Source organism: Eumetopias jubatus, unplaced genomic scaffold, assembly GCF_037043125.1.
Source record: "Eumetopias jubatus isolate StellerSeaLion01/CBP00866 unplaced genomic scaffold, mEumJub1_p1.0 scaffold_8, whole genome shotgun sequence".
Taxonomy (NCBI): Eukaryota; Metazoa; Chordata; class Mammalia; order Carnivora; family Otariidae; genus Eumetopias; species Eumetopias jubatus.
In genome coordinates this window covers 3,835,293-3,854,040 of record NW_028274814.1, presented here as the reverse complement: position 1 = coordinate 3,854,040, position 18,748 = coordinate 3,835,293, and the positions used below count along the sequence as shown (strand labels likewise).

The window sequence follows — 18,748 nt, the reverse complement described above, 5'->3', positions numbered from 1 at the left end:
CGGTAGTACCCAAACCTAAATCAAGCTCAAACTTAAGCATCATCAATAATGATCTAAGTCCTAGCGCGTTCTGGTTAAGTGTCAGGCCGTACGCTGAGGGTTTTATGTGGATTCACGCATTTACTCTTCAAACTCTCCACTCATAACCCTTAAGACTTGCTTTCTCTTTTCCTTATCTCTTATATAGTTAACAATCCTATTTTAAAGCTTTGAGATTAAAAATGCCCTAACTTGAACCTAAAGTAATCCAGCTGGAGGTCATTACTGCGTGTTAGGGAAAATGCCAAGAGGCCTAAGGTAGTAGGAGAAAGAAGACAAAAGAAAATGAAAAGAATTTTGAAATGATCCGATTTTTACCTGGAGTCTCTACAACATGAACAATGGCCTCATTGTTCCCATTCACTGAATATGTGAAATAGAACCAGCAATCGTCAACATCCTTCTCCTTACAATGGGACAGGGGATCAACCTGGCCTGGTTGTGGTAATTTGTCCCGATTTTCAACCTTGGTGATGTTGAAATGTGAACATTCCTGTGCGCATGTGTCTTTCTTTTCTCCTTTATTGAAGGCTCTGCACTGAACACACTCTCTGTGAAAATACAAATTATATTAAAAATTTATTTAAAATTTAAAATAAATATTTGCTTAAAAACTATTTCGTGTGAATAAATGGAGAGGCATAGGACACTTCTAGACGGAAAAACTAAATATAAAGATGCTAGTTTCCCCAGTGAAATTATATAGTACAGTTCAAACTAAAATCCAAGAAGAGAAATAAAAAAGTAGTAAAATAAAACTAGCCTTATCCAGACATTATAAATACGTAACACAAAACCAAAATGATTTAAACAATGTGTTGTTGATACAACAGTTCTTCAAAAGGCAAAAACCTTCAATTTGCTTAGTTTAGTCAAGAGATGGTAATTAAACAACTGGTAATACTAATTCACAAAGGTTACCACGTGGATTTAATCACATAGCCAGTTCAGACCAAAACGACGGCCCCAGCTGCTCTCCTATGACACACTTAAGTATCGTGTGACAAACGCCAGCGACTGAGAAAGGATTTTTAAGACTCAGAGTGGGCCACCGTGTGTCAGATACTCTATATCCAGGGTGACCGAATATCGGTGCTGTTCTGGTTCGAGCACTAATACCACACCGTCAGGCCAACAGACAGCCCTGCCAACTGTTTCCAGCCCCTCGGAAATACCTACTTGTGTTCTGCACAGACACCGAGGCAGGTCTGACACATCTCACAGGTCGGCCCTTGGAACTTGGGGTCAGTGCACTTACAGGCGCCGCACTCGCACACGCCCCGGCCGTTACAGATCTGTCCGTTCGTGGCCAGGCACGAAGTCGTGTCCAGAGAACAGTCACAGGCACTGCCAGTGTAGTTGGGGTTGCACTCGCACACACGACACTTGCACACGCCATTTCCTGGGATGAAAAATACCATTTCTCGTAACAATGGTAAAGACATCCGACCCGGCACTGACTCAGAAGGCAAAATAAGCAGCAGTGTGGGAGAACACGTAGCTAAGGATGGACTGACCCCTCAGTGCTGCCCTTTTTCCATCTATTCACCAAGCAAACTCCTAACGGTTTTTACTGTATGCGACAGAATCACATTTGAGAACCATTTTCAGACCCCTTTCTCACCTCCACAGATTAAGCCATTGGATCTATCGCAGTTGAAATTATCACACTCGCAGAATTTGCCAGAATAAATTTCATTTGTATTATCCCTCTTCCTACAAACACACTGTCCACAGACACACTCTCCATTGTTACTACAGATCTCCGAACTGTTTTCTTTCCTGCAGTAAGCATCCATATCCTCACTGTTTACTTCATCTGTGCTACATTCGCAATGTCTACCAACACGTCCCTCGTTGCACCTGAAGAAAGAATCCAAAATTTCAATCACATAAAATAAAAATAATTTAAAATAACAAGTCATATTGTGAGAAAGACTGGGAGAGGAAATAGGACTAAGAACAGTATCTTCAAAATACAGCTATATTACATGGGAGTGTTCGCACCACACATCACAGACAAAAGTGGACATAAGTGTACAAAAGTGTACATAAGTGTTGAAAAGTGTTCATATGGAAATACACATGCGTGTGTGCACCGGCCAAGTTTATATGGAATATAGGCAAGAGCCTAGGGAAAAAAAATCTGTCTTCAGGAAAATAACCATTTTGATCAAGATAAAAATATCTAGCAGTGAAAACATTTGGAAATACTGGATCAACTTACTTTAAAAGAGTATATTAGTTCTGTTCTCAAATGATATGCTATTATATTTGGTATTACAGATGAAGCATCTCTAAATTTAAAGCAATGGTCCAACTGTTAATCTAAAAAAAAGTACACTAAACACACCCCAAAAAGTGCAGAAAAGTTAAGAAAAACATATTCAGCATATCATTTAAAAATATAACATACTATTTAAAAATAGGTATATCCTATGGGTCCAGACTTCTCAGACACACTGTAGTTTTAGAACACCCAAGGCTTATAGACACTGGAAATACTCTAATTCTGTATCTGGTGAATATGTAAAGGGAAGAAAGGCAAAAATTTTTTTTAAAAGATGTATTTAATTATTTGAGAGAGAGAGAGAGAGAGCATGCGCCCACACCAGCAAGCTGTGGGAGGGGCAGAGAGAGAGGGAGAAAGAGAAAGAATCCTTAAGCAGACTCCCCACTGAGTATGGATCCAACGCCCGTGGGGCTCAATCCCACAACCCTGAGATCATGACCAGAGCTGAAATCAAGAGCCAGTCGCTTAACCAACGGAGCCATCCAGGCGTCCCAGGAAGACAAAATACTTTTAAGATCTTTTCAGTTAATGAATTTTACTAAAAACAGATCTACATGACTCAATCAGGATACATACAACATAAATAAGTAAAATATAACATTTAAATTGTTATTTAGAATAGACAACTAGTAACTGATGGTGAAATCCAGCCATTTATTTTTCTCATGATTAAAAACCCTTCAAAGCCTACTCCTTTGGGGCTGACATTTAGATCAAAATATTCTCCCCTTCCTCCTGTCTTTCAAGGAGAAAGCTATATTCAGAGTATATTCAATTTTAATTTTTAATTAAAAGGTAACCACCACAATGTAAAAAAATTTTAAATCATTCGATTACAGTTTTAAGTAGATTCTATGTTCAGAAAATACCGTTTTCTTTTTACTTTCACAAAATATATTTTTTTAAGAAATTATTCCAACAATGCAGAAGTACATGCACGAGGTGAACACCCTTTATTGCTTCCTAGTTCCATTTCCAAGATAAAACCATTATAAGTTTGATATACCTTCCTAAAACGCTTTTCTGTAAATGTATTTTATATAAGCTTTCTTAGCTCTAGAAAATTCAGGTTGCTGTTATTTGAGGGAAAAACCCAAAGGCTACCTTAACAATTTGTTTAATATATGTCTTAGATGACTATAAAACCTTTTATTTCAAAGAACATCAAAAAAAAAAAAAAAAAAAGGCAGGGAAGAACTTTCTGTAAATACCACACAAGATCATCAAATTGATCTCGTGGTGAGCAACAGCGGTTGGAACAAAGAATTTACTTACTCTAAATAGATTTTTTTCTGGATTTCTCAAAAGAGCCTGACCAGAACTTTCTAAACCTAATATACCTCTCTGTCATGCTCCAACAACCTCAGCTCACCTGCAAGCTCCACACTCGAATGTCCCATTTCCTTCATGACACTTTGGACTGCTAGGGATGCCTTCACTTTGGCATTCACATTCACAGATGAACTGAAGAATAACTTCTACTTCTTCAGTAAAGCCCAGAGGCTTAATTTTAATGGTTTCAGAATTCTTATTTGGACATTTATTTGAAGTTATGCTAATTTCAAATTGAACCTTGAAGGAAAAAAACAATTAAATTAACAACTAGCTAAGCAATTTAAATCTGCTAAAAAGTATTTCCAAACGCTCCTCATTTCTTTTACTGTTTCTCAAATTATAAACTAAATTTGCTTATAAGCAATTTTTTTATTTTCTTCATAAAATGCTTATATAACATACCTCATCTCCAATGGAAATGTTGGAACATTTTCTTCCATTCTCCCCTGTTCCGTTCACCCCATTCTTACAGTAAGATTTGTAATTTATTGTTACTCCTTCTGGCAATTTGCTGTTTTCCAAAATGACTTCTGAGGAAAGGGACTAAAAGAAAGACTAATCACACACAGGAAAGGCAAACAAAATGCTATTATAAAGTACACCAAATGCATAAAACCAATGGGTAAAATGAACTATTAAGCAAACAGTTACTATTTAAATACCAAATTCTGAGTGACCAGAAAACACAGACCCCAGAGAGAAAGACTCAAATTAAAATTCTTCAAAATACTGCACATGATTAAAAAGATGGGGCGCCTGGGTGGCTCAGTCGGTTAAAGGGGCTGCCTTCGGCTCAAGTCATGATCCCAGGGTCCTGGGACTGAGCCCCACATCAGACTCCCTGCTCCTCAGGGAGTGTGCTTGTCCCTCTCCCTCTCCCCTCACCCATGCTTGTGCTCTCTCTCTCTCTCACTCAAATAAATAAAATCTTTAAAAAAAAAAAAGAGTATTTGTGCTTGTAGAAAAGGCCTGATATTAAATATGAGGAGTCCTAAGAACTCAGAACAAACATTTTCTGTCCTCACTAGCAATATGGCTCTCCTCTGGCCCAGCCAACTAAGGACTCAGGTAAACAACTGACTATATAGTCCGGGAACAAATCTGCTTAGGAGCCATCGTAGACCAGGCCAAAAAAAAAAAAAAAAAAAAAAAGCCCCCCACACACAAAAAAACAAAAAACAAACAAAAAAAAACCCAACAACAAACAAACCCAAAACCGCAAGTACAAAGGAATCAAAGCCAGTGCATTTTTTTTAGAATATCAGATCGCTTGAAACAACTTGGTAGCAATGGGGCAATGTGAAACAGGCTCAGTGGCAAGCTGTCTCTTGTTCACACACCTACATGCATGCAATTTAGGAAAATATTACAGTGTCCTGTTAGGGTGGAGAACTATAGGGAGACACGGAACACCTGGGAGTCTTGAAAATCTCTGTAATACAAAACCTCTCTGAGGAGGGTCTCTCTGAGTAGGGTCTTTCCAAAACATTTTGGGAAACCCTGGCATGAGGTAAAAAGTATCTAAAATTCCACCTGTGAAAAGGTTACCACAATGGTTACCATATTACAAATGTCTTCTGACTACTTAAAATGATTATTCACTAATGCTTAAAGAGCATCACCAAACGTACTCTGGATTAGAGCTCTAGACAATTCAAGTTCCTTCCATGTGCAGGGGGAAAAAAATCTTATAAATCTTTTTAAAACAGCTAAGTCATATATATATTTACATATGTACATGTTTTATGGCACATGTATACATGAGTGCCTGTGTATCTCGAGAATAGAAAACTACATCTCTGAATACATGGCAAGAGAAGAATTGGCAAAAAAGCTTTTCCAGAATAATTCATCAAAAGAGATAAATCTATAAAAGATACTGGGGCGGGGGGGAGACTGAGGTAATCTTGTAAGTCTAAATGTAAGTTATGTTTCACTTGTTTTCCAACAAGGAAACCTATTTAATGACATCAGACATTTAAAAACCTTCCCCACATGCCTTCATCATATTTTTGCTCTGTTTCGGTTACTTAAATAATTCTGCTTTTGTAAGAGAATATAAGAGGTTTTTCCTCCAGATACACAAAATATTAGTCTTACCTTGTCCTCTGGGTTGCTAAATTGTGTACAAAGGGAGATTTACTTTCTTTGGGCAAAGTACTCTCAACAGGGTATTGTCTAAAAGAGATCTTATTTAGAATGTACTTACATTGTAGGCATCAATAATCAACTGAATTACGTTGCTGGAATTTGCAGATAATGTTCCTACTGCTGACTTAGGGATCAAATTTTTCAGTTCCTGAAGTTAAAAGATAAAACATGTGAGATACAAATACTATTCATTCAACCAATTAGCATTGACTGAGTACATAAAATACTTAAGTACAAGCACCCTAGCCATTTCCTAAATAACTTGAGTCAAACCTGAAAAAAACTTGTTTTATATGTGATTAAAAATTAATATAAATCACTACTGTAAAATCTAGTCTGTCTGGCTAGTAACTCTTTCCCATATTTCAATCAGACATATGATTTTGCTTCTAACGAGTAGACACGAAGGGTCTAGATATTGGTTCCTCTTTTTAGCCCATACGTATATATTTACCTTGTAAACAGGCTGAAATTCTTCTGTAACTGCAAAAATTGTCTGAATGTTATTTTCACTTAGTTTCTGGACAAGGTGAGCAATAGAAGGATAATCCTAAGAAATTAAATAAAATTTAGTATGTAATTACATCCAATGTATTCCAGTTTTTCAATACTTTTTGAAAATCATGATTTGCATATATAACTGGATTGCTTACACAAGACTGCTTGAAATAACACAAATAATTGCTGAAGTGGGAGGTGTGTACATGTGGGTCTCCAATCTTCTATTTTTCTATATCCATATATATATAAACTTCCATAATAAAAAGGTTTAAAAAGCAAGATCTATGTTTATTAAATGTTAGAACAATGAAATTAAAGAACTGCCAATAACTACAGGTTGTATCATAAATCACCAAAATTCACCCAAGTTTAGATTTCTTCTAGAACTTGAATAATTTGCCAATCTTTATTTTCAGTAAAAGCAGAGTGCCTACACTTCCCAAAATCTTATATAAGTAAGATGAAGAGTATAGGACTATACAAAGTATCTGTTTAGAAGAAATTATGTGTGCAAGGGAGAGGAGACACAGAGATGGGCTGAAGCACGGAGTGAGTGTCCAAGAAGCTCCTTTCACCGACTGAGGTCCTTATCTACGCAGAGGAAGCAAGCACAAAACCACATCTTCAGACACAGAAATACTAGCTTCCTTGCACATTAGGTTAGGGCCTGTACTTAAAATAACAAACCCACAAACCAGGTACCCACAATACTCTTAGTATTAAACACCACAATTCCATGGGAATCCATTCACTATGTAAGGAATTCAGCACTTACGTAATAATGGCTCATTGTGTACACATCGTTTTCCAGGTGACACTGTCCATCATTTGGTAAAACAATGCCACCAAGTTTGCCGTCTCCAGCAAAGTGAAACCCAGCATCCGTGGAAAACACCAGCAGCCGTGTGACATTCCTCCAGCCAATCAAAGACTTGAAAAGAAAAAGATTTCAATTTATAAATACTATCCACCATCACTGTACATAAAGCCGTCACCCTCACATAGGCTCCCACCGCACTTTTCACCGCATTCTAGACCTTCTCTTTAGCTTGTCTTTTTGCAGTGCTAATACTCTTACTGATACCTACACAGAGCCCACAGCACAAGGCTCCCCGACCCTCCAGGAAAACTGAGTCTTGCCTGGTTGTCCATTTCTCACAGTATCTTTTAAAATCAATGTCTCCCTCCCCGAGTAGAGGGTAAGCTCACTCCATGTAGGGCAGGGACCACACATGGTTCTGCTCATCGGCATACCTCCAGGAGCACAGCACTGGGCACACAGCAGGTGTTCGGTGGGTAAATAAAACATCTCGGCCCGTACATCCGGACCTTACCCTATCGCTGCTGTCTTGTTGCCACCGATCCTTCCATCCTGCTCTCAGCTTCTAAGGTATATACCTCCTCTATCAAACCTCCACCTTAGGGGCCTTCTTTTTATAACTACAGAAGAAATTACATTCTCCAAAGACCTGCCCTGCTTAATTCCACCCAGTCTACCTCAAGGGTACTATTTATTTGTTCATGTTATTTTATTCTTCTCCTCATTCAACAAGTAGCAATAAAGGGGCACCCGGCTGGCTCGGTTGGTGGAACGCGTGTCTCTTGATCTAGGGGTTGTAAGCCCCACTTTGGGTGTTGAGATTACTTAAAAAATAAAATCTTAAAAAAACAGTAATAAAGTAGCAATAAAATCCTCTTCTCTCTATGGTAAATTTGTAATTATATTTGTCTAAATTGACTCAACATATCCGTGTATCTCCCCATAAAACTGTAAACTCCTTGAAGGCAGGACTTGAGTGTGCTGACACCGGCCATCCAAGCACTAGTACCCTGCACCTAGAGAAGCAGGTGGGACAGTCACTCTCGGTCAGCAGGATAAACATGGAAAGACGGCAGTGGCCACGGGTGCTAGGGCTTGCTTTAATCCCACAAACTGAGGCACTGATGGAGGCAGCCCAGAGAATGTTCTCTCCACACTGAGCTGCTAACAGGATCACGAATCAATAGCTGCAAGAGAAGGGTGGCAGGCTAGGCACTACCTGGGATATTAGTCTTTCTTCCCCTTTAAAAGCAGAGACTACCCTTAAATGACAACCACCCACCCCAGGGAGAAATCAAAAGTAACAATAATATAGAACTTAGTATTTGCTGAGAGCTTCCTGGCACTCTACATGCAGTACTGTTTATTTAAGCTTCGTAACAACCCTATTGGGTAGATCTATTCCTATCCCTTCTTATGGAGAAGGAAACAGCCCTCTAGTGTGGCTAAGGAAAGTGTCCAGACTTGGTGGCAATGGGGCAATGTGAAACAGTGTCCTAACAGTCTAAAGACTGTTGGCTCAACCACTATACCATATTGCTGTACCACATCATTATCTCGGATATAGTTAAGCACCTTAGCAAAAACTGGTTGAGAACCATTAAGAAGCATCTGGAATCAAGGAAGGTCTTCTAGGGAACAGGGGTACTATAAGGAAAAAAAGGGGGGAAAATGAGACAGACGTAGGTACTTCAGACAAACCTTATTTACCTCACAGTGCTCTCTAGTTTCAGCTGCAGCCAGGTCATGAAAAGGTCACCTCACAATCTTAAGCTGCTAAATGGGTCATAAAATTCTATTACTAGTCTAATGGAAATGAGCTTGCTACTACTAAAAATCTTCCAATTAAAATTATTAATATGCTATGACTTCTCAAAATATACATTCTCATATAGCTTACAAAGTAGGATGTAAAAAGTTCCTGCTTTTTGAGTCACTAAGACACGGGGAAGACATCCTCCACAGATGACAGGCAGAGCACAGCCCATCAAAGGGAAATGGCATCTGAGACGCTGCTCCAGCTGAGCTCTCTCAACGCTCCTGGCGACACCTTGGCCAAGTGCAACTCCATCTCGGGCACAAGCCAGAGAGTTAGGACACTTGCGCCTCTTCTAAAAACCTAGAACACCAGCTAAAGAACAGTGACATTGTCCCAGTTTCAAATGGTGAGCATTCTGGCTTTTAAGATCCTGTATAAAGGAAATAGCTGCCCAGTTTAAATAGGGACATAATGATTAAATATGCTTTTACAAAGCACGTGTATAGCTGGAGGGAATTTAAGGGATCAAATTCTGTACTCCTCTGGGATCATGAAGTAGGATTTGGTAAGTAGGTATTTTTCTGTACTAACTGATAGTAAAATCACACTTAAAATTCACACAGGTAATGTCCTTTTGTAGGAAATGAGTGCACTTACTCCACAAACCGCAACTTGCATGATTGCATCAAAGCCACCTTCGGGAGAATCCAAATTTCCAGATATGCGCTGTTTACCAACAAGTTCATTAAATACTTCCCCTTTATCAGTAAGACTGAGCACATTTTTGTAGCTAAATGGGCTGGTGCAGTTCTGTTCACTTGTGCAAGGGTTCCTGAGCTTAGCTGGTGTTGTACTAATGTAAGGCATCACGGTTTTCTCCACAAATGAGCCAAATCCTGTGAAGGAAAAATGCATATAGAGAGATGGATAGATGGATGGACAGACAAACTTGCATTAAAAAGAATATAAAGTTATGTTACCACATATAAGTCAATCTTTCATAAGAAAGAAGATTTTAATAATAAAGTTTGGAAAGGAGATCATTATAATATGAAAAATCCAGGTGTGAAGTGAGATTAGGCTGTACAGACAGGTGTGGTCATATTAATTAGTAATGAAACAGAACTGGACTACTCAACATGCTTATAAAATAATTCAACAAATGAATGAATACATTCCTGTGAAAACAAGCATGCATTTCATTATCTCCGTGGTATAGTCTGTGTTAAGTAACATGAGAGCATAAAGTAACAGAGGAACAAAGAGGCACAAAAATTACTAGATATGTGACAGGAATATTAGTTTTCCCTCAGAAAGAAAAGGCTAAAAACTGGCCTATGTATTTCACAAGTATATGGTGAAGAACAGAACTGCCAGGACTTATACAAATGAAAATTATTAATTTTCTCAATAACCTTACCAATTCGGAAGTCTGAAGTAATCCTTCTCATTTCATTCATGAGATCCGTTCCGAGACTTTTAACATTCTCCAAATCATCTTTCATAGAGTAAGAGAGGTCCATAAGGTAGTAGAGATCAATAGGATAGTCTTCAGCTCTCTTGAATTTTAATATAAATGTCTGTGGCTCCCCTAATTAAACAGAGATTAGAAAATGAAGTTAGTTGCCAGCAATCAAAAGCAAATGAGAAAAATCAAGTTAGATTTACAGAATAAACACTATAAAACGAAATGTATTATTGCCATAATTTTTACAAAACCCTGGGAAGTCCACTGGCCAACTAAATGGGTGTGTACTCAATCTCAACAAACACCACGCCAAACCCTGGGCATGCAGGATGAAAAAGACAATACTCCACAGTGGGCAAGACAGACGGTCGATGCAGAACTATGACCAACGGCCACAAGTAGATGGAAGAGCGTACATCAGACTGGGGTGGGTAAGGCCGGGCGTGTTACAGCGTACACCGGATTTTTAGACACTGAAGTTCTAAGACACTCTATTCTCTGTTTATATGTAAGCAAATAATATCCTCTGATTTTCACTTTCAAAAACCTGGCAAAAAAGTTTTAAAAAGGAATTACAGACGACCATGAGAGACTACAAACTCTGAGAAACAGACTGAGGGTTCTAGAGGGGAGGGGGTGGGGGGGATGGGTTAGCCTGGTGATGGGTATTAAGGAGGGCACGTTCTGCGTGGAGCACTGGGTATTATACGCAAACAATGAATCATGGAACACTACATCAAAAACTAATGATGTAATGTATGGTGATTAACATAATAAAAAAAAAAAAAAGGAATTACAGAGACAAAGAGACTTGTTGAGAAACTACTACAAAATTCCAGAGGAAGACAGGAAGTTCTGAACCGAAACCATGAGGAATACGAAGGGTAGTGAGACACAAGAGGCATTAAGGTATAATTCGCTCAGGAAATAGAGGAGAAAGAGAATGTTTGGGTGAAAAATTATTACATGTTAACTTGTAGATATTCTCTATACAGATTTCTAGTAGGCAGCTGGGTAAATGGGTTTGGGGCTTAAGAGAAAAGGTTTTGTTACAGCACACAGATGGTTTTAAAGCTAGGAGAGTAAAGCCAACATTTAAGCCAACTGCAAAGAGGAAGGAAGTAAAAAGACACCAAAAGGAGACTGGAAAGCAATGTTAAGAGGTAAGAAGAAAAACCAGGAGTGATATCGTAGAAGCCAAGAGGGGAGCATTTCAAGAAGCTCAGAGGTGTTACTTGGTACAGAAAGGTTAAAAGGAAAAAAAAAGGGGGGCCCTGACACGGGTCCACTAGGTTTGCTGGTTCAAGGTGAAGGCAGAGCTTTGTCAGAACAGTTTGAGATGAAAAGTGGTCAAGAGGGGAACTCATGGAGACAATGAGTGTGCACCACTCTTTTGAGAGAAAAGGAATGGAAACTGGAAAAAGTAGGAAAAGGGCTGTTTTCTTTTTTCGATGCAGGACTGTCACAGATTCTTATAAAAGCTTAATATGTTAACGACATTAAACAAATACAAAGGAAAAACATGGGTTAGAATGGTGTGTTTATATTACATAATTATACCACAGGATGGACACTTTTATTTTTAAAACCCATCAAACCTAATACTTTCTCTTTCACAGAATTTCCTTCGGACGTTAGGCAACCTTTATTATTTCAAGTATACGTGTCTTACAAATTGTTATGTCTGCAAAAATTTCTAAAATTTGACATATTCCACATTTCTGTTTGAGTGCAGGTCCATGAACCCCCGAAGGAAAACTCTAAAGAGTTTATATATATATATATATATAAAGTCATCAAAAAGCTCGAGCTGAAACAAAGGTATTCATACAATTAAATTTCTGTACCTGATCGTAATTGCAACACCAACTGCTGAGGTTGGATCTGAGTAATATCTTCTGGCTGGAGCTTCTCCGCTGTTCCTTTGCTACGGTTGGTTACATTTTTATTTTTCTTTATATCTTTGGAGCCTCTGGGATTTTCTATGTCATCTGGATGGCAACCTTTCTTTTTTAAAGCTTCTAAATCATCACACCGTGCAGAAGTAGGCATTCCTTCTTGTAAAAATGTCTAAGTGACACACAAAATATAGGTATAAATAATAAGTATAATGGTCAAACATTCTGCATAATCATGATTGCATATGTGCAATTAAAATGCAAAAATCAAGTCATACAACTAATGTACTTCATTTCTGGTTTTTAAACAAAACACTCCCTTCACCCAAATCATATGCTCTTGTTTAAAAACAAATGAACTCATTCTCTAGAAGAGTAATTCCTTTATAATGACTATATTACTAGTAATGTATTACTTGAGTAATACTTAGGACTGACCTAAGTGTACATTTTATCACCTTCAAAGTACCTAAATCAAAGAAATCTCTTCAGTGAAAATCACATATTCAGCATGCTAATGGCCACTAATAAGTAATGTACTTACCCAAACACCAGACAAATATTTTTCCCCCAAAACTTCCCTTAAGAAGTCCTATGTAAGTCCCTCATATTATGTAGCATTCTCCTCACGTTATTTTGAACAACTCAATGTTTAGGGAAAACGTATTAGCCTGAAGGTGTCTCAATGAATGATGCAATTTTGAAAAAGGAGACCGAGAAATTTCACACATAGTAAGTATACCTGGAGACATGAAAAAATTTCAAGTATTGGCTATTAAACAGGGCTTTTAAAATTCATTTTGAAAAACAATAATCACAGTGGTGATTACATGACAATACAAAACAATAATCACCGTAAAATCTGATCACATGACAAGGTCATGCATATATTTCCATAGGGTGCATTTTAAAAATATAAAAATAAAAAAGGTCTGCATGGTATATAAATGCTACTTGTGGCCAGAGGTAAAATTTCCAGTAGTGACATGATTTCAAAATGTTTATACCTCCAACAACTTAGATGGAAATAAAAATTTTATCAGATGACTGAAGAAGTATCTTAGTGAAAGCGAAAACACTGCTGTTAAGATGTATGTAAATCTTTGAATAAAAGTTTTTCATGAAATGTGAGAGTGGAGAAAAACAATGACATTAGTGTGTGGGTATGTGTCACTTTAAAATGTGTCCCTATAATAACCAATTATTATAACAGACATTTGAGTATTTCACATATACTCCTAAAAATTGTATACGTAGTTATTTTAAGCCAAAGATTTCTTTCTTTTTTTTTTTTAAATCTTGACGTTGGGAAAATGAGGAAATGCCTTTTCTTTCAGGGCACTTTATGTTCAATTTTATATGGTATTTGTTTCATGGTGTTGCATAAGTGAGGATATTTAAATACAAAGAATACACAATGGTTTTAATCAGTTATTTTTAAGGGAAACATAACACTAATGAGAGCATTTATGTAATGAGGAAAACAACTGGAAGGAAATACAAAAGGTCAGATAGTTCAAAGCTGAACTACTTTTACGTATCATCAAACCTAAAATACTACCAAAGCACAGGAGCCTAGTGTGGAAACTTTTAAGTTCGTAACTCAAACAAAATTTCACTAAACACACTGCAAAATCATGCCACAAATTTCAATGGCTAAACTATTTAAAGTACAGTTTGGCAAGTAAGCCCTGCCTGAGACAAACTGAATTCCAGAATACCATTTTTAGGAGAACAGAATGTATCACTAGAAAAATTCTGAAGTAACAAAACCCTCTGATTTTTGTCTTTCATATGGTCAAACCATACGAAATATCTGTATTTAACCAGTTTAGTCACACCTACAAAACAGACAGCTGAAATGTGCAGAATCAGATGCCTGAGTAAAAACAAACAGGAAACCTTTGACCTTCTGACATTATTCACTCTATGAATAAATTATATATCCTCAAATGACTTCCCTGTACTTCCTGTTCTGACATTCATCCACACATTTATTCATTTAACATTTAGTAGGCTTTGTGAAAGGTATCAAGTTAAGCAATGTACACAGATGACAAAAGTGAACAAAATTTAAACCCTAACCTCAATGAGTTTTTATTGGGATACAAATCAATTCTATAGTAGTTCTAACTCAAATATAATTAGGAAGGTTAGCTTATACCTCTCCTGCCAAAAAAGAGAAAAATCTAAAACAGTCAAATTAAATGGCTAAGGATTTGGGGGAAGCTATTCAATAGAAATATAATGCATGCCACAAAGGTGAGCTATATATGTATTTTAAAATTATCTAGTAGCCACACTAAAAGAAAAAAAATAAAAAGAAACAGGAAATTAATTTTAACAATATATACAAAATATTACCTTTTCAACATTATTAATGATTTTTTTTTTCTAATCATTTAAGTCTTCAAAATTTGGGATGTATCTGAAGCTTATAGCAATTCTCAATTTGGACCAATGTGGAGCATGTTTCAAGCTCTCAACAGCTACATGGGCCTAGCGGCTACTGTATTAAACAACACACCTCTAGACCATCACATAGTATTAGACACAGAGTTGATACTTATTCAATAAACATTGATTTAAGTGAAAATTCATATCTAACATTTCCAAAGGATACAATATTGGGTCACAGTAAATGACTACAGAGTAAATGGAAAGGCCCTCAGCAATTCTACTTACTGAATTTGTACACCATCCACAATTTGGCCCTGCTTGTATACATTCTCCACATGATTTGGCATTTGCTTTTAAACATCTATTTTCATCTGTCAGAACAAAGAATAGACAACTTTACTTGAAGTTTAAGAGAGAAAGTAATGGAAAATGAATACAATGACAAATAATACAACACATATAAACCTTAAATAGGAATAACACAAGATACAATGTCATATATTGTTACATGTTATATATCATAAATATAATTACATTACATAACATATAATAATTGTTACCACACTAATCCAGACCTACCCCAAAGAGGTGATGTTAGATTACCTTGGTACAGAGACCCATGAATAGACAGTTAGCTTTCTTGTCTTCTAATAGCAAAGACTACATACCAGTAATCTATACATTCATCCTTTTCTTCAAAGGCATAATTTCAGGATCTATTATGTTGGATGGTCATAACTATCAGGAGTTTTCTTACAACTGGGTAAAATACTATTTCTTTTCATTTAGCTCATATTACCACACCCATACCCACAAAAGCATCTGCAAAAGCTTTCCCTTCATGTTTAGTATGTTAAATACTTGAAAATCCCATATTCATCCAGTCCATAATCCCATGATTTTTCAGGCTCTCTGTTCAAAGTATGTCTCACGTTTCTTTGAATCCACCTAAGGATCAGCATGCCTTTCATGTGGTGAGCACTAACATGGACTGTCTCCGAAGTGTCTTCTCCGATTATAAATCTAACATATATTCATAATAGAAAATTTGGAAAATACATAAAAGCATAAAGAACAAACTCAAAATCACCCATAACCCACTAAGAGATAACTACTGTTAATATTTTTGTATATTTCTTTCCAGTCTTTTTTCTATGTAGATAGATAAAAAAATAGCAAGTATGCATACAGACATTATTTAAATAGAGAATACACATTTTGCATACTACTTTTTATACTTTACCCTAATTCTATACTTTATCCACATTCTTTAAAAATATGGCTAAATTAATGATATTTTATTATATTAATATGACCTACTTAATGTTGGACAAATTTAGATTGTTTTCAATTGCATGTGTGCAAAGTTTCCACACACTTGCTCACATATACACACGAACCCTCCAAATACATGTACATGTATGTGCGTATATATGCACCCATTCTGAGGACCAGTCTCACAATGTAAAACTCTGATCATTTCCTTAGCACAAACTAAAAAAGAAAATACTGAGTGGGAAAGTATTCATGTTTTTAATATTCTCAGTATATACTAATTTCTATCCAGAAGTAATATTCAAATTTATAATCTACAAGCAGTATACAAATACCATTTTCACCAGACCTTTGACAAACACCAAGTACTTTTTTAATATAAAAAATCTTTTACTCATTTAACGCATATAAATTAGAGTATCAATTCTACTGTCAGTTATTTAAGGTTTCATTTTTATCATATTTTACTGGTCATTTCTTTCGTACATTTTCTATTTATATCTTTGCAAATTTTTCTTCTATCATGTTCATCTGTTTTTACTGGATCTCAACACATGAATTAAACCTTCGTTTAGTTTCTCATCTTGTTGATGGTGTTCTGACATCCAGACACTTTGGGTTTTTATGTTGTTGTTGGTTTTAGGTAATCAACTGTATCAATAATTTCCTTGAAGGTTTTTCTTCATTTTTCCATGTAGTAAGTCCTTCCTGTTCTAAGATCAAATAATTGTTCTATGCAATGTATTTTCTGAGATCTGGAGAAGAGAACTGCACATCCATTATTGCGGATGTGGATGCACCATGGTTTGTAAGAGGATTAAATATATTTTTTGCTTTATGTTTCATTCCTCTTCTAGAGAATGCCAACATTTTGCAATACTTTTTGATCAAGAGTAAGAACATCTTCTAGAAAGGCGGTTATTCCTGGTTTCATTTTTTTAGATAGTAATCGTTTATTCATAATCCAGCATTCTACACATTCACTTTATTTTCTTCTAAATGTATCAGACACCTTCGTTTTCTCTATGCTCACTTAAACACTCTATTACAGTCTTAAAAGACCTTGCTGTGGTGTTCTGCATTCCTATCACTTCAGCATTTCCTTAGCCAAGCCGCCCTGTCACTGTTCTGGAAGGCAGCAGTGAGGGTCTGGATGATGAAGGGTCTCGCAGGCCACTCTAAGAACCTTTACCCCGAGTGAGATGCGGCCCTTGCATGGCTTTTAGAAGGAGCAGCATGATGTGGTTTAGATTTGCTCAAGAATCTAATTGGTCAAAAAGTAACACAAGACACTGAAATGAAAAGACAACTAGAAAACTTTTTTTTTTTTTTACTTACCGGCTTGGCCAAACACACAGCAAATTGAACTGATCAGCCCAATCCAGAAAATCAGTTGTAAATTCATCTGAAATATAAAATGTACATTGCTAAATATTAAGAAAATAACAAAGAAAGATAATACGTGAAACACAAAACATTCCCACTCACCTTATCTTCTGTTGATTTTATAAACATAATCCCTCTCAAACCATTTCTTCTCCAATCCCTTTTACCCTCCTCCTCCCCTTCCCAGTTACCTCACCCGTCACTTGCATTAAAATAACGTCCATACTGGATCCCCAGAATCCATTCTCACCCTCCTCCGTATAAAATATATTTTAACATCTAATTAATAATGCTCAACAAAGTGTCAAGTATTCCCAAACACCACAGAAGCCGTTAATAGTCTTTGTTCCATGGTATCTCTACGTCTATTACCTCCTGTGGCTCCTAGAGGGCCACAGAGCCATATCCAGATGCTTCAGTTACCTCAATACTGCAGGTCAGTTTGGAGTGAACTTGTCAAAATCCAGATGGCTCACCCCCTTGCTTACAACTTTTCAATAATGTCTACTTCTCCTCAGACCAAGACCAACATCCTGCACAAGGCCTAACTTAATTTTTAAGGTTGAGCTCCTGTAATTAGTTATCTGTTTTTAATAAAATAACTTCTATGCATGGGATTTGTAAAATATTTAGTTCAATTTCCTGTCATTTCTAGATCTACGAAGGAAGGAAGGAAGGAGGGAAGGAAGGAAGGAAGGAAGGAAGGAAGGAAGGAAGGAAGGAAGGAAGGAAGGAAGAAAAAGTACAGGAAGGGAGCCTAAAAAGACCTGACAGGGGTTTGAGTGTCAAGAAAAATTAAGTAATCTCCCATATATTATTCAGAATTACCCCAACCTGCACCCATCAGGTATAGGACAATTTTCCGTGAATCCGTTTTCACAATATTGATCTATACTTTAGCAGAGTTGGTCAAAGACGGCTCCAGCCACAGCTCACTAACCTTCTCCTTTAACTGTTTACTGCTCTTGGACTAGCAGCCAATTGTGTATGAATATCTGCCTTTCCCCCAAGAATACAAAAAAACAAACAAAAACAAATACGGCAAAGTCCCAAAAAGTTAGCTTTACTAGTTATCAAAGAAGTATGAATTAAAGCAATATTAGGTAAACTAGCAAGAAAGAAAAAGGGGGGGGAGTTTTAACCCAATAAAACTATTGCAGATGGCTGAGAGAAACCAGAGATGGCTCTATAAACTGGTATAATTTTTTGGGAAATAATTTAACCTATACCAAAAACCATAAAAACGTTTCTACCTTCTGACTTAGCAAACTAGCTATTACATATTCATCCTAAGGAAATAGTTAAAAATGTAAAACGTGATACACAGACACAACTCGTTTATTTACAATAGGCAAAAACGCAAACATCGTCTACCCAGTAACAAGGAATCAGCTAACTGCGTCAACCAAATGGACTATTAGAG

The 18,748-nt window shown here is 36.8% G+C and overlaps 1 protein-coding gene across 1 annotated transcript in view; it reads right to left on the bottom strand.

Moving 5' to 3' along the window:
* The window catches only part of ITGB1 (integrin subunit beta 1), a 44,797-nt gene that overhangs the window by 9,559 nt on the left and 16,490 nt on the right, over positions 1-18,748 (bottom strand). Inside the window, exons 2-14 of the mRNA XM_028120911.2 lie at positions 17,278-17,344; positions 14,950-15,035; positions 12,214-12,436; positions 10,319-10,489; positions 9,556-9,794; positions 7,095-7,250; positions 6,273-6,368; positions 5,877-5,966; positions 4,070-4,210; positions 3,705-3,904; positions 1,664-1,902; positions 1,219-1,441; positions 358-590 (exon numbers count right to left, since the gene is read on the bottom strand). Of these exons, the coding sequence (XP_027976712.1) occupies positions 358-590; positions 1,219-1,441; positions 1,664-1,902; positions 3,705-3,904; positions 4,070-4,210; positions 5,877-5,966; positions 6,273-6,368; positions 7,095-7,250; positions 9,556-9,794; positions 10,319-10,489; positions 12,214-12,436; positions 14,950-15,035; positions 17,278-17,344 (2,164 nt within the window). The remainder of the gene's footprint in view (positions 1-357; positions 591-1,218; positions 1,442-1,663; positions 1,903-3,704; positions 3,905-4,069; positions 4,211-5,876; positions 5,967-6,272; positions 6,369-7,094; positions 7,251-9,555; positions 9,795-10,318; positions 10,490-12,213; positions 12,437-14,949; positions 15,036-17,277; positions 17,345-18,748) is intronic.